This window comes from Thunnus thynnus, chromosome 23 (genome assembly GCF_963924715.1).
Source record: "Thunnus thynnus chromosome 23, fThuThy2.1, whole genome shotgun sequence".
Taxonomy (NCBI): Eukaryota; Metazoa; Chordata; class Actinopteri; order Scombriformes; family Scombridae; genus Thunnus; species Thunnus thynnus.
Genome location: NC_089539.1, coordinates 18,800,514 through 18,823,646, shown reverse-complemented (window position 1 = coordinate 18,823,646; position 23,133 = coordinate 18,800,514). Strand labels below are relative to the sequence as shown.

Here is a 23,133-nt window from a genome sequence, read left to right as displayed (position 1 = left end):
ATCTAGGATATAAATGTGTGTCATACTTTCAGAAATGAAATATTCTGTGTCCAGTGTCGCTCAGGACATCTCGATCAGCTTCTTTGAGTCTTTTGAACTATTTGTTGTTATGAGAGGTTTAATTATTTATTTATGTATTTATTAGGACCATGCACAGTGTTAAACATAAATGTTACCTTTTGATGCACTGTACCAGAGTTAGCTTATAGCTAATTTTTTATCTGCAGTCCCTTAGGCAGGTCACAATTAAAACATATAACAGCACAATAACAAACAGAACAAAGCAAAAAAACACACAGGACACGTAATACTTGTCTTAACCCTTTTATATGTTCTGTTATTTCTGTGACAATACATTTGCCATTTCTGTCAATAGCGATGGCATATTTCTAGGTAGAGTGAAAAATAAAGAGCCATTCTCCGTTGGGGACTATCCCCACCCTTCTCCGGATAGTCCGCCAATCAGCTTCAACCTAAATAGACTGTCGACCAATAGCAACGCCCGTTCTTCGTGTGTTCGGTAACTAAGGAGCGAGAGTTCTCCCCTACCGCGTCCACAAAAAAAAGTGTACTGCCGCACGAGGATCTTCCTTAGCAACCGCGGATAAACATGAGTTACTACAGCATAAGGTGAGAATAAACCATACACTGCTTGTTCGTTGTGGGAGTATTTGTTGTATATGGGCAGCTGTGGAATGAGAAGCTAACAAAAAAAAAACTTGTACCCGAAAAAAACTTCACTGTCGCCCACAACTTTTAGAAGAGGCACCATTGCTTACAGGGGAGGCTGGGGCTGAGGCAGCTATCGCTAACATTAGCTTCTAACGGTAACAAGCTTGCTATGACACCCCACAGCTGGCAGCTATACGCAAATGACAGTTATCGTGTCTTAATTTTCTCATTTTAACGATACAACTTCGTGAGCATTGAGCTTAGGTGAGTGAGTAAGCGAACAGTATTGTCATTTCAGGACAAAATCGCTTCACAAATGACTTGAAGCTGAACAATAGAAAAAGAAAGAATTCATCATTAATCTCAAGAGGCTAACGTTGCTTTAATAGTGTTACGCTTTGCTCGCTGATAAGCATTGTAACCACTACCTTGATGAAATGGAAAGCAATGGACGTCAACAATAGTGGGCGAACTCATCTTACCTAACGCTGTAAACCCGATGTATGAACGTTTAATTACATTTTAGCTGTCATTCTTCAATTATTTAACCCCTATAGTGTCCATTTGTCTGTTACAAATGAAAGCATTTCAATTTCCTGCGGCATTTCCTTCGATACATTATTGATAAAAAATAATTATAGCTACATCTCTTGGCTAAATATGTAAGATTGTATTGAGTTTTGGAATGTGCGACGACTAGACGCAATCCAGCACTCTCTGTTTATCTACAACGTATCAAGTAATATGCGACACAGATCTCGGTAGCCACAGTCAAGCACCACTTCAAAGCTCTAACTGGGAATACAGAGAAGTGAGAGTCATGAGGAAAAAAAAAATGTATGCATGTCATGTTTGAACATGCCTTTCTGTTGTCTCTGTCTTTTCTGAGTCAGAACCTTCCTGCGAGGCATCTGTTTTTGTCACGAACCAAATGAGCTACTTCAGCTCTTGACTCAACAAATTATTAACTAAGTAGGCAAGCCAGGAAATACAAAATGCGTGGATATTATTATACACATATACATATTCATAATGAAAGAAAACCTGATTGCCACACTGAGACTAGTGCTTCCTACACCTTCTGATGTCCACTCTACTGATCATGAAAACAGGTGTAGAGCATAAGCGTCATGCAGTATGTATGTGTGCGTGTGTGTGTGCATGATAGATGCTACTTTGCACGATTTGAAGCACTGGAGCAGAGGTCTGCTTTCATTGTGCAGTGAGATAAAAATCCGTAGTAGCTCCCACCCTTTCCTGTTGGACAGTTATGAGTCTCAATCTGACTGTTTGATCTTATCAGTTTGCAGACTACTGCTGCCATTCAAGGCAGGGACAAATAATGCAAAATAGTCTTTACTGCAGTAACAATGACACTACAAATGAGGATGTGGCTTGTTAGTGTTGAAAGTTTCACTATATGTGGCTGAGACAAACTCTACTCAATCCTACTTCTGACTATTTTATTTAATTTTTAAGCGATGACAAATTAAACATAGTTAAATGTCTTGCACCATTTGTGGGGAATTTAAGCAATTTGTGCGACTTGTACTGAACTAGATCTTAACTGACAAGAATGACTAAAACAAACACAAACAAACATCAAAAACATAGACAATGGTTATGAAACCTGAGGCCAAAGCAAAAGCTTGTGGTTCAAATGTTCCACAGGATTACTGTAAGTGACAGCTGAAGAAAAGGTCACTATTTTGCGTAAAGTCATGTAATATCAGCATGGACAACTGATAGATGTCCTACAGATAAAAGGCCTTATGTGGAAATAACAATGTTAAGAAGAGGAAGTTGTAGAGTTATGAAAAGACAAGCCAAGAGAGACTCAGGGTTCCTTTTTCTTTTTGCGGGACCTCCTTTTTCCTAAGGGCTTTTTGGGAGATCTCTTTGAGTCTCTCTTTAGTCTTTTAGCTTTCAAGTTTTTTGTATTTTACTTTTTGCATCTTATATAACTTATTTTGTAAAAACCAAATAAAACTGGTTTGTATTTTTATACACTCCAAACAAAGTTCCTGACTTGTGCTCATCTCTGAGGTCTTCTGGTATTTCCTCAAGGTAAGCAAAGACGCCTCCCTTGGGATAGGCTGACATTAGCTTTAAATTTATTTAGATTACAAATTATATTGAATTTTGCTAAGGATAAACTAGTAATGTTTATTGAATAACAACTTACTGCTGTACATGTGATAGAGATATGATTTCAGTATAGAATTAGGTTGAAAGGTTTATTATTAGGGATTTAATTGGCTAAACTGTTAGCGTCAGGGCTCCGAAGCTGCCCTATAAAACCGGGCGAGTGCCCTCGACCGTCAGATTGGGCCTCCTCCAGAGATGACCTGTTAGAAGGCCTTCTTGGAGTGCTTTCAAACCTCCAACACCTTTTTGCACCAATACACTTCGTTGTGACCCAGGCTGTTAGGAATTCCTGACTAAACAGGCCCGTTGGTAGTAGTTCAACAACATCTGGTGATTATAGAAGCCAGGTTGAACTCTGGTTCCCTAAACACGTCCAGGGTGGTCTTGCGTGTAGATTTTGGGAACCTTGTTTGATACCTAGGTCAGAGGTAGAGGACAGCCGTCTGTCAATGCCTTATCCACATCGGCAGGTGGTATCGGTTATCTGTAGGCAGAGACCATTACACTATGTCAGGGAATATAAATGTACTACAGAGGTCCATGTCCTGAGTGATGCCACTTGTGGTCAGTCTGGATTTGTTGAAACTGAAATGGCATCATTATCAGCCTGCTTGAGTTCTCCTTAGATGTGTAACAAACAGTGCCATTTTACTCAAAGACAAGTTTTGGCTCTGTAAATGTATCAGTTTAGTAATGTGAGCCACAATGACAAACTCATTCCCGGTCAGCACACCAGCTGTGATGCATTCTGCTCCGTAGGCTCAACTCACCCAGACAGTTTGTGTTAAAGTTCACAGATGGCTGACTCAGCGTTTGTAATGATCAACCTTGAAAGATGGTTGAAAAAGGGCCATTTTCCCCACTTCTCCTGTTATATGTCAGTGCACATTTCTCTCAAAGCACAAGGTGCCATTTGATATTTATTCCATTTCTCCTTAACTGGTGACAGTTGAGTCACTTGGCAGAATGTAGCACTCTCAAATCTGAGAGTCTGCTTTGAGAGATGACGCATCTGAGGAGTGACAGTTTTCATGACAGCAAGTGTAATGTTGCAAAGACTGATAACATGAGTGCGGTGCGGAAAAGTGGGAGGCTGTTAAGGTTTTCTAGTCCCTTGTAGCATGGTAATCTTAAAATTATCAGATGAAAAGTAATTACAGCTTACACATGTCAAAGTTATTGTCCCTGACAACGTCCGCTGCTTCTGCTGAGACTCTGATACTAAACAAAATAGTTTTCTTTGCTTTATTTCTGCATATAACACACAATAAAAATGTCACAATCACAGAAATATTGAACATTACTGTCAAATCTATTATACAGAGTGCATAGTCTTTACAGAATACATGATTGAATAAGGTCAGTTGCTTTTGGCAAAAAAAAAAAATCATCATCAGTGGTTTACAGGAATTATCAGCATAGTTGGAACATGCTGACCAATAAGTTTTCTGCCTAAACTGCCAACTATGAATCAACTGAACGCAGCACAGCACTTACCGTAGTTATAAATCGTAAGACTATCAATATGAATCAGTCAATTTGGAAAAAAAAAAATTCTCCACAAGTATAGCGGTTGACCTCCGCAACAGCAAGGATGGATTGTGGCTGAGATGTGATTTACTGTGGTTGTCCACTAGATTCCAAACACATAAGGCCAGCTGGCCTGAGTAATCCACTCTGCTTCCCATGCACGGAGAGACCCGAAAAACATCTCTGGTATTTGTAACGGGCTCACTTTCTCCATTTGAATGCTGCAACTTTACACGAATTTCCCTAAAGTTACAACGTCTGCTGTACTTGTTCATGTGTTTCAGCATGTTTACAGTCACATTTTGTATTTTCTGTGATCAGTGCAAGGTCCTCTTGTTTCTCACGCTGACAAAAGAAATGCTGCTAACATTTCTTTAAAGCCGTCTAATCAAATACTGTACATTGTAAGGGAGTCGAGAGTGGAGGACATGTCTCTGGTACCTCCAGGGAAATGGTATTATTATCAACTCTTGTAGCTTATTTCCATCATTTGTTTTGAGCTCAATAATTACTCCCTCTGGTGAACGATTCCCCTGCTTATCATCAGTTGACTTATATGTCATTTTACCACTGTCTCTCAGGACAAACGTACACAAACATACTCTTCATTTTCTCTGTGCTTTCTTCCTCTCGCTCTTGCAAATAGGCACAGAAAAAAAAAAGATTGGGAGGCTCTGGTCTCCTAGCAACTAGATTAAGGTCCCCACACCGTGTCTGTTTTTAGAAAGGGTAATCTATAGGTTTCTGTTTATTGAGGTTACCTTTCTATAACACAACATGTGCTTTTCAGTGTTATCACGAGGAACGCAGACTGGAACATCTTACTCATATCCTCACACAGTTGCATGTAGAATAATCCAGTAATATTGACAGGGTATTCATTTTTAGAAGAGGCTATTTAAAGCTTAATAAATTCCCAGTATTGCATATAGCTAAGATGCCAGACAGAATGTTTATCTGTGGTTTGATACATGTAGTGCCTCCTTGTGAGTCAGAGGAAATGAGCTGTGGACTGACTGACTGCTGAGTCTCACAGAAAGTTGTTAAAATAAGGGAAATTAAGTGATTGCATCTGGTTGAACAGATTTTTTTAGAAATATTTCCAGCCACTTTCCAGATTTGCCTCAATATCAAGCATGAATAAGCTCAAACATGTTCAAGTGACTTCACCTAAGTTCAAAGAACATTCAGACCTTGCTCTGTTAAAGCTGATATTTAGGTTACGCTTGTCACTTTCATCCCCACTCCTTGCTGAATCCTTGTGCATTGCGTGAAGTGCGAAGTCATGGTAACAGCTCCAAGCCTCCGACCTCAGTTTGCCTCAGCACTAGTAGCTGTCACTCCCCTGGGTGGGACATAGCTACTCTTGTCTCAGTGACATAATAGCAGAGATCTTGGAGCCAGCAGGGCTTTACCGTGTTAGTAGGACTGCACGGTGACTCCGGGGCTCCGGTGTAAATGAATATTTTTGTGAATACTGTAGATAGGAGAGCCCTGGGCTAGCATTCCTGAAGCAGCATCCATGGACACTGTAAAGAATGGGGGATCTCAGCCTGTCTACAGTCGCTGGTCATACAGGTAGCTGCCACACACAGGCACAGACGCATATATAATAGTTGTTGTACTAGAAGCAGTTGTTTGAGAATACCCTTTTTTGTGTGTGTGTGTGTGTGTGTGCCCTCCAAGACTTATGGTTTATTTGCCTGCCAACTGGCTCCTGTATCAACACACACAAGCTTTTTTTTTTTGCTTTAGTTCTGCAAGCCGTGTTGGTGTTTTAGGGTAGAGAGGATTGCGGAATGGCCTGTACCAGGGCAGGACGCGGGTCAGCATACTATAATGTTTCTCCCAGTCACCGCTCCATCCCCTCCGGCCAGCTGGATGGCTGACCTGCCGTCAAAGATGTGCCTCTCGCTCATGTTTCTGCCACCATGTCGTTACTTATTCAGAGCATCAGGCTGTGACTGTGCTGTAACCAGAGTTGGTGATATGTGTATGTGTGTATGTGTGTATGTGTGTGTGTGTCTGTCCAAATGGGTTTTTTTTTCATATGCTGTTGGCTGCTTGATTGGAACACTCTTGTAACTAAGGATGTGCTCAGAATAACCATCTAACTGATTAATGAAACAGCTGAAAAAACTGTGAAACGTGTCCTCGTAGCATTTTCTTCAGGAAGACTCATAAATGTGTAGATTCTGATTCCAGGTGACTCATATTCTCAGTGTTTGTGCTTTTAATAATGATCCAGTTTGGGAATAGGTCAGCTGACCTTTTGCTAATTGCACAACCACTTGAACACCTATAAACATAATGTATGTAACTGTTTTTTAGATGGCCTGCGTTGAGGTAGAAAATAAAATAAAAGAAAGATAATAGCAGACAATAGCTCAACATTTTGGGAAGTATGTTTATTGACTGTTAAGAGAGTAAGATGAATAGATCAATAAAATCTCATGTCTGTGAGTAAGGAGCTGATGCCAGGACGTCGTTAGCCAAGCTTAGCACATCTATCAGCACCTCTAAAGCTCACGAATGAACAAGTCGAATTTCGTTTGAATAATCTATTCAACGAAGAAATGTAAAAATGCAAATGTGTGGTTTTAAGGGGAGTTTGATGCTATAACTATGTCCTGCCAAACAGCAGCTGGGTGCAGTGACTGTGTGCTGCTTTTGTGTGCTGAGTCTTGTTGTCACGGTGGAGTTGCCAGCTTTGGTACCATTGTGCCTGTTGAGACCTAACCAAAACTTGTGCTAACTGGCCATGGCGAACAACCCACACTGGCAAGTACTGGTCAGATGAGGCTCTGTTTTATCCTTTTCCAGTTAGCTTCTTCATTGTGGAAGCACTCTTGGTATCAGTTTTTCGGAAGGGAACTCTTTAGGTGAAAAGCTAAATCCTTACTGCCTAGTTTTATGCTGAACACTGTACTTGTCTCTCTTTCACTCATTTATATGTATTTTGGTATATGCTCTCACTCTCTCTCTCACTCTCTGGTAGCCTTGCACCGGCCCACAGGGAATTAAGCATTTAATCTTATCAGTCCTCCTTTTATTCTGTATCCTCTCTACATTGGGAGCAGAATTGCCTGTGGCAGAAATTAGGTTCCGCTCATTCAACTTTCAAATTCCTTTTTTGAAGAGGCAAAGTGGAGGGCTTTTAATTAAAACGAACAACGAAACAAAATGGACTGTGTTCTGATAATAACATCTCTCTGGTTAATGCCATGCAATTTTTTTTTTTAAATAGCTATAATATCTCAAAAAGAAGTCACCGGTCAACTTGTCCTCTTTTGCACCCTGAATCAACAGCAACCCTCCTGCTTGACAGATTAAAAAGTGTTTACACCACCTGAGTATTTGTCTTTGTCAAATTTAGGAAAAACACACAACAGGCTTTGAAGAGAAAACATTGCCAGGCAATCTGTGTTTGTGTGTGTGTATTATTTAGCTCTTACTGTGTATTGGTAAATATTATAATATCATTCAAAATCATAATAGCGCCTACATTTTTCAGGCATATCTAAATATTATATGGCACGAAATATTTGCCTCACAAATGTTGTCTTAATAGATATTTTGATGTTGATGTGAGGCACACGTTGGCAGACCCCCCCCCCCCCCCCTCCCTCTGTCGGTCTGTAAATCTGTACAGTGCAGTGCTAAGGCCTCCGATTACACACAAGCTGGCTGCAGGTTTTTAATCAATGCTGGTAGAGGTGCGCTGCTGACGGAGCCGAAATCTCCATGGTTACCCCGGTCTGACACACAAGGAAGGGACAACGGTGGCGTGTCCTTCTCTTGTCACCCAAGCTGTGATGGACTAATGAAACATTGATCACTCACAGCTGTGATGAGGCGCCCTGTGTGTGTGTGTGTGTGTGTGTGTGTGTGTGTTTTCCAAGAACTTCTGTATGACAACACTCTTATTTTACATCACACCTGCTCTACAGCTTCAGCATGATCAGCTTGTTTGGCGTACAGTAATATAGTATAACAGTATGGAGTGTTATTAATGTCCCATAGATTACTTGTTATTTATTTGTCTTGTTGCGGAACTTATTTCACATTCTCTCATTTTTCACATATCCTGTGCTTCTTGCTGCCTTGGTGCCAAATTGCCATTTTCCCTGAAGACCCTCCAGCTCTGCCAGCTTCTCCTCTAACTCAACAGCAAGGTAAACAGCAACCCAAAACACACACTCATGCACAAACCTTCTTCTTTCACAATTTGTCAATTGAATTACCTGGTTATAGAGGATTATTGACTGACAGGAGGGTGGATTGAACTTCTGCTCCTGTATGATAAAAAAAAACAAAACACCACATTGTGATTATGCAGCACCAGCAAGAAAACATGCATTTTAAAAAGCATATTTTCCATGAACTTAACATCATATTTTTCTTCGTTTTTACAACGTTTTTACAACTGCTTCAAAACGTGTCAAAAATGTTCCACCGCTAAGACTCTTCGCTGTGTCTCTTCCACTTTTTAATCAGTTTCGATTGCTCTCTAGGTTATAAATAATCCTCACGAGTAGCATGTCTCTCACTGCTTACACGTCTTTGTACATGCTCTACTGTGTTAAAGCCTCTATAAAAATGTCCTGAAGCTCAGTTTAATTATAATATTCACACAGTTTTCCTCCAGGGATACAGCACAGATCCATTATGACAAGAAGATTTTGTTAGAGGTTGATTTCATCAGGGAAACTCTGATGTTGTAATGTGGGAGGTGCATCTTCAACTATTAATCAGACTGTGAATTCTTTGTAGCATGGAAACAGCAATATTAATGGCACAGCCTGATGGGAAATCTAAGTAAACATTTTAATCAGTTATTTATGCCCTTCCACAATTATTGGCCACTTTAATTGGAAACAAACTCTTTTGTAAATCTGGGAGTCAATTGATAAAAGCCACTCTAGCAGAAGTCACTTAACCCACAAGTCTCCAGAACACACCCGCGACAGACCACCGTGACCCAGGTCTCGCCGCTCAGCTCACCTGCGCAGCTTTCACCCATCTCTTTCCTCACCATCCTAAATGACAGCCCCGGATCTGTAATTAAAAACTACCATCATCCTTCACTCTCAAGCCCTTCTCTCTGTCACCTGCACCATAATGGCCTCCCGGAAGACCCATCTGTATGCCGGTAGCAACAGTGAGTTATACTCGGGAGAAGATTCAAGATTCAAGAGATTAAGGATTTAGTTTATTGTCATTTTATTGTGTATTTGGAAAAAAACTACAACAACAGAAAGGATAAAGATATATATCCCCTTATAAATATTAATTCCCCTAAAGATAATAAAAAATATATAAATCCCAAGAGAAAAAAAAGATAAATAAATGTGTTTCAGGCACTTGTCACCTTTTGGCATTCAGTGTCCATCGTTCAAAGATGAGCTCTGATGTCAGCCAGCATCTGGCTCGAGGTGCTTAAGCACTGTGTGTGTCATCACCGACACACTAGAGATGTGGAAAGGACGTGAGAGCGACTGAGGGAGATGGAAATAGGGAGTGAGGATGAGCGAGTCAGATATCTGATGAGCTTACCTGATGGAGAGATAGACAGCATGATTTAAAGACTTCTCATTCCATATCCTTAATCCTCTCTATTTCAGCCCAGCCGAACATGTGACATTTAATATTTTCCTTGACAGGGAAAAAGATGAAAGACATGAGAAATGGACCCACATGTTACATGAGCCCGTGTGCTTGACTTGTGTGTGTTTGACAGAGAGACGAGCAGAGATACTGTAGGTCTCTGACAGTACAGACTCCTGCTGTTGCCCTTCTCTCTCTCTCTCTCTCTCGCTCCTCACTGTAGCTAAGCAACATGGGCCCGGTCCCTTCAGATAGGTGTCCGTGATAAATGCCCAGAGGACCCAGACTACAATGCATTCTCTCAGCTGGAGCTTTGTCCTTTTTCCTCTTTTCTTGTTCTCTGTCTCTTTTCTTTCACAAAACTTAATTGTCTCTTTTTTTTCTGTCAAAGATTTTCAGAGAATGAGAAGACTCCGAAAGTCAATTTGGCTTATAGATTTTTCATTGTTTGACTAGTTTCTAAGCTGAAAGGTCATTATTTCGTGTTTTGTCGTAGACTACATTGTTTTAATTCTTCCTTCATTAACTACGTACACTTTTAAATATTCAACTCATAATGAAAATGTCACTACGGTGATAAAAGTCCGTACAAGATAACAATTCTTTTGTTTAAAATAACAGCCGTGGTGACCTCTACTGGTATGATAAGGAAAATCACACTCAATGTAGATGCTCTAATGTGTTAAATCTTTAATGTGTCTTTAACCTTTTCCCCTTTTTCTTCTGCAGTGGCATTGAAGATGACAGTGCCAGTCTCATGCAGCAGAAACTGGAAAAACAGGTAGGAAGCCAATGAATTCATACTTTTATCAGTGTAGTCCATAGATTTTATGCTGCAGAATTCGTCCGATTAAGTCTCTTAACTCACAAATAGATGGTGTTTTAAGTCGAGGTCTAACCTGTGTTGTTTTTATAAGCACCTGCTAAGATTTTGCATGAGACTGGTGAAATAAAAGAGCTGAGATGAGCCTGTGTTCTCCCTCTCTGGCGTCACCAGGGGGGGTGTCTGTTGTTGGCAGGAGCAGCTTCAACATCACTACTAATTTCGTTGGTCTGGAAATCTCTTGTTTTCCACCCGCCGAGTCGTTTTGAATTTTAATGCTTACTTTCTCCCGAGGGCTGAATTGTTTCCCTTTATCCAACCTTTACCTGACATAGCCCTTCCTCTGTCACACATTGGCTCTCTTTTCATCTCCTCCACCTTCCCCTCAGTCTCTGTAAGATGCTTTATCCCAAACCCGACCTCGCTGTAAAGCCGCGCCGGTGCACATAGCTTTGGTTTAAGCTGGAAGCCGTACTCCGCTATCTCACACATTAGGCAGAAAGAAACAGGAGGGCCAGATTGGTGAGTTCAAAGAGAGAGGAGGATTTAGTGAGGGGTGCCTGGCTTTGTAACTGGTGTGTATGTGTGTGTGTGTGTGTGTGTGTGTCTCATGGTTCCACTGCAGTTGTGCTTTACACGTTCAGCTGAGTCCAAACAGCCTCACTTGAGAGTCTCCTGTTCTTACATAACTCACAAACACTTAAGCCTAGAGGGAAATCAGAGGCAGGTTATGGAAAATACGAAGAATAAATAAATATTAAAGAATAAAAGTTCAAATCCACCTTTTTTTTTTTTACTGTGTTTGTTTTCAATACTATGTGCCAAATGAAAACCATTCATTCACAATTTACAACCCTGCTGGGATCACTGTTTCTGTGACCGTATCTCACTTTTGAGCGCACCTCACAGCTTCTATCACCCCCCCACCCCACCCCTCCTTCCTCTCTGTCTCCTTTCTGCTGTAGCGCTAATGACTGCTTATTCAGTTAGCAACGGTGGCCGCACATACACACGCACAAACACACACACACACACACCAGCGCTCAGTATTTGGCTGAGAGACAGACCCTTTTTATGTCAGAGGGACCACATAGTGCAGAGGAGGCTGTTGGTTTTTTTTTTTTGATCGTTAAACTCAGTTCCAGAGGAGGAGTGAGGGACAGGAAGACAGAGTCGTGCCCAGCAGGAGCGCCGCTCGTTTTGGGGGAGAATGTAGCTTCATCTGACCTCAAGACAAATGGGATCTGCGATGTTTTTTCTTTAGGGAAACTTGTTAAATTTGGCTCGCGATTTTGTCAGGATGTCAATGGAACGGGTTGGTAACTTCTAATACTTATTTTTCTGATATGTTTCATTTTTTTCATCTGTCTTAGGAGTTTGTATGAGTGATAAAAGTGTGTGGCTGTTGTTTATCCAGTCTTCTTATCTGTTTTTTTTCCAATCTGTCTTTCTGAGATAGGAGAGAGAAATCCACACAATCATTCACTGACAGTTCTCAAATTTTGCTTACTCTTTGAATGTTGCTCGTGACCTATTTTTTTTCATCTCACGTGGGCCACTTGATTGTAAACAGGTTCGTTCCACGGACACACACATGTATATATTATAAGTCTCATCAACTTAACCTATGCTTTAAACCTTAGATGAGCTTTTTCCATGTTTTGGCCGACACAGGAAGGACTGTAAAAGCCTGAACGAAGTCACACCCTAGTCTGAAAATTCCAAGTCCTGAGTCTCTACAAAAGAACGAGATAGTACAATGGATTATCTTAAAATAACCCACTAGAAGGGAAGACAAATACTGGTCAGACTTTGATAGTGTGAAGAATCAGTCCAGCATGTAGGCCTACAGTACAAGTAAATATCCGTCTTAAAAGGTCATCTTCATTCAAAAAAAGTTGTTTCCGATGCAGTTTTATTCCATTTAATAGCCTGTGACTTGACAAAAGGCAGAATAAATAACTTTTGATCCAGGGAAATCTCAAATATTATGTTTAAAGACACATTATAGACCACAGTGATTTAATATTGTGAAATTTGGCAGGAAATTTATAACCACCAGGAAAAGATTTGAGCTCAATAAGCATTTCATCCATTTCACATCATCTACAGTTGTCTGTGTGTTTTTTTTTCTTTTTCTTTCGCCACCATTGTTGTGCATCCTGATATTTGGCATTATTTCCACATCCCTTTATTACACTAACAGTAATGATGTTAATTATGATAATCCTGTTTTATGTTTTATTCATTTTGTCGCCTTTATTTATAGACACTGAAGAGAGAATGCAAATCGCGGTCCTCTCAAAAGCAGGGTCTTTTGAAATGATAACGAAGCAACATCTGGATGATCAAGCTCCCAGATTTATCATGAACTTGTCCATTAAAGATCGAACATACATACATAGAGTTAAAATTTGCTTTTAGTTATTTATTTTCTTAGCTTTCTTAGCAAATGGCTTTATTTTCTCATCTTTTGTCAATGCATGATGGCTCTTGTCTTTGCACCCATTGAGATGTGTTGTTTATAATGCTGGTCAATTTAAAAAAAAAATCACCTCAATCCACTTTTCCAGTCATAACAATAGTCATGGATGTTGCTGTGATTGTACAGAAGGGACAGAGACAGATTTCAAAACATCCTCGGAGGCATTTTCAGAGTACTAACACAATGACTGATGAGTTATGAAAGCTTTTTGCTCTGTCTAATATGAGACAAGGCCTCCTGGTCTCTTCCGGCTCACTAAACAGCATCACTAAACAGAACTTGTTGTGCATTTGGCGCGCTAATTAATGTGCTTGCATAATCCATCCTGCTTTGACCACAGAGACAGGAGCTTGGGGGGAAGTGGATAAAGCTTGACCGGGGTGAATTCCCAACCCCTTACTATACCGCACTACCTAGCTGCTGCTGTATATACCAATCCTGTACATTTATCAGGCAAAAATAAGAAAGAAAAAGCTTCATGTCACTGATTATATTATGATGAATCCTTAGAGACCTGGCTCACTGCTTTAGTGAATCTTGATGGATAATCTTGATGGAATATTAACTTGAAAAACATAACATAACACCAGAGGAGCCTCTAACAACACCCATCATTGTGGCTATTCAGTGAACCCATTCAGCACATGCTTGGGCATGATTGCTAGGATTTATTAGAAATGTTCGCCCCCTCTCTTTTGGCTTCACCGAGTCATTCAGTATTCACAAAACGTAACCTGCATTGTGTGTGCATTGTCCCATGAAGGTGGTCGTTTATCACGGTACTTATTATTTGAATAAAGCAGCGTTCCATGCGCAGGAGTTTGAAGGATGCTCTTTCTATCACGTAAAATAGTCACACTTTTATTCCATCATGTAACTATGCAGGATTTATCCCACTGCCCTAACAGGCTCAGACCTCCTTCCTGTTATGTCCAGGAGGTTTACAAAAACAGAATATTGATGTGTGACTAAATGGCTTGTCCAGTTGTTAGATTGGTGTTTAGCTATGCTAGTGGTGGAGCTCTTGGGATGGAAGTGTTGGTTGGCAGCTCAGAGAGATAGCTTAACAAGTATCTGATGGATTACTGTGAAGTTTTTTACAAACTTTTGAGGTCTCAAGAGGATAAATCTGGATTTCCATTTTGGTTACCCTTAAAAATAATGACTGAAATCAGAGTAGAAAGCTGTACTTTGATAATTTTAACCATTTGCAATACCTACTGAAAGCAGAAATTACAAGTTGTAACTCATCATGCATACAAATGTAATTACCCTCACCTCATATAGCTGATGTTCTCCAGCTTGGCTAAATTATCTCAACCTCTTATAGCATTTAATAGAAATCTATTATATATGTAAGCTGTGATTTTCCAGTTATGTGCCATATTCTTTTACATTTGTACACAGAATATAGTTTAACGTAATTTTTGTTCCCCTGTTTGGTCTACAGAGGGCGCTGCTGGAACAGAAGCAGCGGAGGAAGCGTCAGGAACCGCTGATGGTCCAGCCCAACACAGAGGCTCGGCCCCGGCGCTCCAGGACACGGCGAGGCGAGGAGCAGGCCCCGCTGGTAGAGTCTCAAGTCAGTATCATCAACGATGTCATCATGGATGGTAAGGGAAACACTGGGCACTGGTTTGTGTTGCATCATTTTTGCATAAGTCATGAAGGAGAGTCATGTAAAAAGCACATAGATATTTTCAAACAATCTTTCCTCTTCACACTAAAAAGTGGGCATTGACTTCATATTGCAACAGATGCTATTTTGTATAAAAAAAGAAGAAAAAAAAGACATTACATAACAATAACAGCACAAATATGTCATCTTCAAAGTTCCACAGACATCAGTTTAGCGTTTTTGGGTAAAAGACTAAAAAACACTTGCAATGTCGTCATTTTATACAGAAGGAGAACTATGTGCAAGCAGATTATTACCAGATATTAAAGGCATCACAGTCGTAGATATTACTGCATTGCACACAAAGTTATGTTTGTGTTTGACATGTGTTCTTCTTTGCTGAGGTTGCTGCTTTCACTGTATAATCTTAGCAGATCACTTAAGGTTAGGTGACATGGCAAAAATTAATATTGTGATAATTAGTACTAATTTCAATATAACAATTTAGTCATTTAAAATCTTGAGGTGTAACACGTGCATTCGCTTTAGCCATATGGTTGTTTAGTGTTATATTTAGACAAAATAATTTAAACATAAAAACATGTTATCAAGTAAGATCTCAAGGGAGGGATTCATTTAGACATGAGAGCTGATCACAATGCTGATCACACTGACAGACTATAAACAACAAACTCTGATTTAACTGACTGTCTCTCTGCAGGTGCAGCTTACAGATGTAAAAAATGCTAAATAAAGAAAAATCAAAAGAGAAAACTCAGCACACCTCCATTTGTGCTGCAAAAAGCAGGATAAGAAAGGGTACATCAATCATATTTCAGGTACCAAACAGAATCTGTTTAAGGTACTCACTCAACAACAATCCAGGCGAGTCAAATTAAAGTAGTGAAGCTTTTCAGTAAGTGTGATGACTCAGGTCCAGCTAAGCTCAGACACAGATAAACAGGGCTGTGTAATTATCACAACACGAGGACATTTACAACTGAGTGTTTTTCCTGCCGTAGGTATTGATGGCCCAGCAGCTTTCCTGGGATCAGAAGCCCCTGATATGGGAATGAAAATTCAAATCCTATCGGTGAGCCAGTCCCAGTCCCAGTCCCCGTCCCAGTCTCATTTCCAGCCCCAGTCCCAGTCTCAGCCCCAGTCTCCTGCTGCTGAGGAACCTGAGCGGGACGGAGACACTGAGACGCTGCTGGAGCCCAAGACAGATATCCATGAACTGCTGCAGAAACAAGGTATGAGTCCTGGCAGAGCGCAGCACACGGGACAAGGATAAAGATCTATGATATAGAAGAAATACACCTGTTGCTTAAAATGAATGAATAAGAATGAAAATGTATACTTTCCCTAAGATTATAATGTTTGCACCACCATTAATCACCCCCAAATCTTGACTACCAGGCAAAAAAAGCACTTGGAAAGTGGTAGCAATTTTCGAGGAATGGAAAGAGAATGTTATTCAGATCAGGATGACAGTCAATCATCTGAACTCTCAAGAGTGTATAGCGTATTTATCCGCTCTGTGTTAATGCAGTTATACTTCAAAGTCACTCCAGATTAGCACTTATTGTCAGACTTTGTGACACCCCCAGAATTTGAAGCCCTCTCTCGCTGCAGTATGGAACAGGGATGCAGACAGTGGTGTGATTGATGGTGACGCAGTGAGAAATGGGTCATTTAATAATAGGCCAGGGCATTGTTCACACTGCAGCACTCATCTATGGCCTCATTATAACTACTACCACCCTCACTACATCAGCCAGCTGCCAGGTATTTATAAAGTTTATGGAAGATGTATCTGAGCCCGGAGCGGGTTTGTTTACTTTTCTGATCCACCTGATGCTGTGGTGCAAAAACAAGTTTCTCCATCCTAAATACCACATTAACTTACAGGGAAGGTTGTTGATTTTTAATTTAGTATCGGGGTCAAATGACCAAAGGCTGACATAGCTATCATGTCTTTTTTCTGAGCTACAATGTGACGTGATGCTGCAGTAGCAAATGTCATTGTCCCTCTCAATAATGCAAAGCCTCATTGTTAATGTCACCCCAGTTTAGCATTAGGAATATATTATGTCCTCAGGAGTTCAGGCAGGTATTTTCGGCTCCCTGTCCTTCCATATTAGCCCCAACCCTTCAGGAAATGAGGGAATTGAGATGTGAGGCACATTTGATACATATTTGATCAGCTCATTCAATCACAATCTCTATTTTTGGTTGATTGCAAAAGTTTAAATCCCTCACCTGCTGTGATGATGTGGATATGTGTCTTTTTGGTTTTATTTAGTAGCTCAAAGTCCGTGTGTTGGAAAGGTTGCTGGTTAGCCCATTATGAGTCCTCTCTGACATTTCCAGATGGTTGATTTCATAACCCACTGGCTCAGACAAGTTTGTTTGGTGTTTTAATTGGAGCCCTGGAGTCACTGTTAGAGGGAGGCTAACATTTGCAATCTGTATTTCATGATGGCTCTGACTTTCTCTGAGGGATTGCTGCATATCCAGGGTTCATCTCTTGCAAATACCCCAGTATAAATATTGTGTTTGGCTGCGTTGTCTGTCACATAATTCATCTCGTTCGATATGGTATTCCAACCCCCCTTCACACCCTCTAACCTGCCCAGGATATGTTAGTCCAGGTGATTGGTACCAGGAGGAGGTGGCAGAGGTGTCTGAGGTCAGAATGGCTCTATTGTCGGCCAAGCGGAAAAAGCTTTGTGTGCCTGAAGAAGCAAAGCCAAAATTACTATAATTTATACACTTGAAAGCTGAAGATTGGATTACAGTAATTAGACAGCATTTGCAACATATAATTTTATAGCACCCACATTATTATAATTAATGTTGTTTCTGGTCAAGCAATTAATTTACAAGTTACAGTTTAATCTCAGTTGAAAATGTTCTAACAGTCCAAATTTTACATATCTTAACTACTGCAAAGCTGTGAAGAAACACAATTTTTCCTGCTCACTGAGATCTTCCCATACAATCAGAACACTGTCATCTTCTGACAGCACATTAAAATGAACTATAGCTGCAGCCAAGAGTTGCGTCTTGGTTGATAAATCCAATTATCAATGAAGAGACAGATGTCTCAAGCAGTCCAAACCAGCTGCAGTCAGCTAGGCCCACTTTACATCTGCATGACTGCATAGAGCTGTCTCTTCACGAGGACACAGACGCAATCCATGGAAGGGACGTCAGTCTCGTCTCTTGACGTTAATTGCACCCTTGCAGAAAGTGACTTAGAAAAAGATGCATAGGTTGTGACAGGTAGGGATTCAGTCAAGGCCACTAGCTAAATGTGACCTTTCTGTAAGATGAGTGTTGAGCAGTTTTAACAGAATAATCATGTTCAGTTAGATAGAAAGCAGTGTGGAGATGGCTCAGTTAGATTCACAAGGCTTTGTTTCTGATTCCTCCTTTGCTGTAAAGTTACAGATATGAATCTCTCTCATGTAAAGAAACTATATCCCTATTAATATTTCACAGAAATATAAAAGGGAGTGATAATTTGACTGGTTAATGCACTATTTTGCCTCAACATCTCAAGTGTTGCATCAGTTCTTACATCAGTTCTTGAGAAATTAATTGTCACACATCAAAGACCTTAGATGAACCAAAGAAACATAAAATACACCTTGGGGACAATTTGAAACCAAAACGAAAAAAAAAACTATGAGGAAATAAAATTCTTCAGATTCTTTTGCAGTAGGGGATATGCAGAGAGCCTCTGGGTTTCATTTTCCCATTTCGTCTTCCCTGCATAAAAATGGTAAAGACCTTCATGTATCATTTAAAGCTCACTGTTGCCTCGTGTCCCTCACCAGGTCTGTCAGGAAGTATGAACTTTGATGAAGCCAGTGAGCACGAGGATGACGGGGAGGAAGAACGGACACGTTCTCTGTCCCCCAACGCAGATACCACAAGGCCGTCCTCCGCTGCCAGTGGCAAGGACATTCCAGTGAGTAGCCCAATAAATTCACTCACAATTAAGATCCTAACATTGCAACCACTATACAGCGCACAACTCCTCAACCAATACCAAATACTGTGTGCAAAGTTAACGTACTGCTTCTACCCAGGAGGTGGTGACCCCAGGATCGCCCACTGCAGAGAGCTCGCTAATCGATGTTGCCAATCTAGAGGAGTTCGTCTTGCGTCCGGCTCCACGTGGCGTCACCGTCAAATGTCGAATCACCCGGGACAAGAAGGGCATGGACCGCGGCCTCTACCCCACCTACTTCATGCACATGGAGAGAGAGGATGGCAAGAGGGTGAGGTTTGGAGACGTTTAGACTCGAAAAGGAAAACACAAAAACTTAATAAGAAACTAACCTCTCAACCCATCGTGGACAGTATGGATACAGTATAAATACATCATGGTGTCTCTTTGCAGGTGTTTTTGCTGGCAGGAAGAAAGAGAAAGAAGAGTAAGACATCCAACTACCTTATTTCAGTGGATGCTACTGATCTGTCGCGAGAGGGAGAGAGCTTCATAGGTAAACTGAGGTAAAACCACACTTTCTACTAGATCTGTTTTTGTCCATGGAGGGCTACATGGTCACTTCTTAAACTGTCAGTTTTAAAACTTGGATTATCGTCTAGATAATCTGCTTGAATCCTCCTGAAAGTCGCGGTGAATTAAGGGGATGTTAACAACATTTCACTTATTTTTTTATATGCTACAAGACTGCATTTTGTGCTGATTGTATGAAACAAACTACGCAATCCACATTTTGGCATCAAATAGTTGCATTGCGTGGCACGGCTATGAGCAAACAGTGCTCATTTTTAGTTTTCATACCCTTAAGAGCAACTCTTAGTAATTGTTATCTTCTAAACATGTGTACAAAACATGAAATTGGTTGTGATATTCGGTTGGTTTTAAGAAAAGAGTGCTTTTGCTTCTCATTTGCTAAAAAAATGTTATTGAAAAATGTGAAATAGTGTGAAAAACTTCACAAGTGTGTATTCTATCAGGTCCAACCTCATGGGCACCAAATTCACAGTGTACGACAACGGCACCAATCCCTGCAAAAACCCCGGAGCACTGCTGGAGGAGAGCAACACGCGACAGGAGCTGGCTGCCATCTGCTATGTGAGTGAAAGACAAAGACACATACACACACACAAACACAAGCTACTGTATGTGTTCGCTGCCAGTTCATTCATAATATTAAGTCTCATTCTCTTCATCACTGGGCAGGAAACCAATGTGCTGGGATTCAAAGGACCACGTAAGATGACTGTAATCATCCCGGGCATGAACATGAACTTTGAAAGAGTCCCTGTAAGACCTCAAAATGTGAGTCTGATGGTCCTGGAATGTTGACTATGCATTATTTTGTGCAACCTCTGCAAACCTGGTGTGTTTCTGTTCATCTGTACCCAAACTGACACCTCAAAATAAATATTACAGGAGCAGGAGAGCCTCCTGAGCAGGTGGCAGAATCACTCACTGGACAACCTGATTGAGTTGCATAACAAGGCCCCCGTGTGGAACGATGACACCCAGTCTTACGTGCTGAACTTCCACGGCCGCGTCACTCAAGCTTCAGTCAAGAACTTTCAAATAGTTCACGACAATGACCGTAAGTTACCACTCTCTGTGTGTACAGAAGTTCCATAGAATCTGTTCATAGAAGTTAAGGTAGGATTGGGCAGTTATACATGAAGATATTTCTAACTAATTTACTATCCCACACATTTTTGCACTGTTCATGCTCATATTAGCGATAAATGCACTGTATACTTGACCCACTGTTACCCCTCGCTCCAGCTGACTACATCGTCATGCAGTTTGGCAGAGTGGCCGAAGACATCTTCACCCTGGACTACAACTATCCCATGTGTGCTCTTCAAGCCTTTGCCATCGGCTTGTCAAGCTTCGACAGCAAGCTGGCCTGTGAATGAAACACCACCAGTTTTGCTTCCACACCACCGCTTCTCCTGCCTCCCCATTAAAATCTCTCCTCACTGAACTATTTGGAAGCCGACAGCAACACTGCTTACATCATCGGGAGTCAGTTCACACCGCGGTCAACAAACAAATATGAATTAGAGCAAGAGGACGCTGGTCAGGAGTGTCGGTGCTCTGTTGGCAAATGTGATCCTCCTGACTTCTGTACTTGTTTTCTTTTTTTTCATGCCACTTTACAGGGGTTGTTTCAATATCAGTTTACCCATTGTGTACAGTATATGTGTATTTGTACACATGTATACAACGTGAAAAAGGGAAAAGACAAAGCAAAACACACCGCTCTCATCAGTGCTGGAGACAGGTGCTCTTGTCAGACATCTGCTGCAAAAAGCACTGATGTTAAATTTATGACCATACTTTGTTGTTTGAAGAGCAGTGGGATGTGTATTAATCATGTATTTTCTGTTTCAGTTGCCTTTAAATTTGATTTCACACAGTGTTTTTTTGCCATGCTAGCGGCGCTGCTTTAATGGCAGCAAGTCTGTCAGTCCAACACCTTTACCCAGGCTGCAATATTTAATAGCAGTCATTTGATGGATTGTTGTGGACCTGTGGTACCAAAATCCACTGTCCCCTGCAGCAGAGGCATATGAGCCTGAGGCTGATAAAATGCAGCTTGGACTGATGAGTCAAACCTGACAACGTAGAGTTTAGCCTGACAAGCTGAGTGTGAGGTGTCACTCTGCAGAGCATAAACCATTTTGAATTACATAACAACGTGGCCTTTCCTTTGGCGCCACCTCCAGGCCAAACTTCAGATTTATTTTTTTTTGCCCTGCTTTAGTAACAAGGAACTAAGAAAGCAAAGTTTTTCAGTTTTTCATCCATCCAACGGTTATTTTTCCTGGTGTATAACGTGCATTACAGTCTCCCCGCTAGCATGGCTACAGAATTTAAATCTTGTTTACATCTTTAAATGTGGCAGTATGGTTTAAACTGCCATCTACTACTAATTTCATTCTTTATTATCATGTTATCATCACTTTTCTTTCTTGTGTGGAAGGTGCATTATTCAAAAACAGGCCTGTCTTATGTTTATTGTGTTTTTGTGAATATGTGTAATTTTTATCTTGTGACTGTGATTTTTTTCTTTGTTTTAGCAAGTTGGATTATCATGGAAAAAAAAAAAACATAAACGCAAAATTGCACATTTAATGAAAAAAGATATACATACTGTATATAAATTACAATGTAATGCCTTCTTATTTCATTTAATCTAGCAGTCTTTAAGCATAAAATACTAAATGTCATTTCATGACATATTTTAAAGTAACGGATGGAAGTTAAGCAGTAATACAAAAGACAGAGTTTATATGTTCATGGCTGCACAAACACAGAAGTCATCCAAGACTTTGTTTTCATGTAGAGAAACTACACAAAATCTACTGTATCTACACTGTTTGTACAAGATACAGTATATGTGACATTTATTGAGTTGAGATGGAGTTGGACCCTATTTTGTACAGTCCACATCTTGTTGGTCTGCCTTCTGTAACTGCCTGTGACTCTTCTTCTCTCTGAGGGAAACTTAAGGGAAATCAATAAGGGATAGTAGCCTTTACGTGGCTCATCATTAAATGTCCCTAATATTTTGTCCTTTTCATTGTACTGTATGTATGTGACAAGCATGTGAAAATGGAACTGAATACATCTGTATAGTACATACGTGTTGACGGTTATTTTGCTACAGGGCCAGCAGTAAATCATTTTGAGTGGCAGTTACTTTAATACGACCGAATCTGGATTCATTACTCAAAAGTCTTCAGTGGGATATCCTGCAGGAAGATGGTTTTCAGGGGTAGACTTAACTGCTATCTCAGTAGGATATTTCTAGTCCAAATGGCCTGTCAGTTACAATCCTCAACATGCAAACTACAAATATCCTGTTAGTTTCAAAGAAATCAATAATGTTACAGATATTTAAAAAAAAAAGAACTGTGCCAGCAGTTTGTGAAAATCAATTTTTGTCATTTTGTACACAAAAATTATGAAGAAAGCGTGCAATGGAGTTTTGAAGACAGAGATAAAAGTTTATAGAGAATATTTTGAAATATATATGCTTTTATTACAAGAGACTTTGGTGAAAGACATTCCAGTCTGGCTGTATTTCAACAGTTAAAAAATATCAATGGATGATCAAACTTGTGTATCATGTTAATATACTGAGAGGTTAATGAATTTAGTTAACTGTTTATTTTCCTAAACGTGACCGATGTCAACTTGATTCAGAACACCTTTGAGAGCGAAACAAA

At 40.4% G+C, this 23,133-nt stretch overlaps 1 protein-coding gene across 3 annotated transcripts; it reads left to right on the top strand.

The window, feature by feature from the left end:
- The first annotated feature begins 512 nt into the window (after nt 1–512).
- Nucleotides 513–23,114, top strand: tulp3 (TUB like protein 3). Of its 3 annotated transcripts, XM_067582280.1 has the most exons (13): nt 566–630; nt 5,834–5,928; nt 8,484–8,525; nt 10,687–10,738; nt 14,716–14,878; nt 15,906–16,136; nt 18,729–18,862; nt 18,984–19,175; nt 19,298–19,410; nt 19,882–19,999; nt 20,108–20,206; nt 20,321–20,492; nt 20,681–23,114. In XM_067582280.1, exons 2-13 carry the CDS (start codon nt 5,873–5,875, stop codon nt 20,812–20,814), a joined length of 1,506 nt encoding a protein of 501 aa, XP_067438381.1. In that variant the 5' UTR covers nt 566–630; nt 5,834–5,872; the 3' UTR covers nt 20,815–23,114. The 3 variants fall into 3 exon arrangements, with proteins under 3 accessions (XP_067438382.1, XP_067438381.1, XP_067438384.1); XM_067582281.1 differs by lacking the exon at nt 5,834–5,928 and having other exon boundaries at nt 513–630; XM_067582283.1 differs by lacking the exons at nt 566–630; nt 5,834–5,928; nt 8,484–8,525; nt 10,687–10,738 and adding an exon at nt 11,787–12,095.
- Nucleotides 23,115–23,133: the final 19 nt, after the last annotated feature.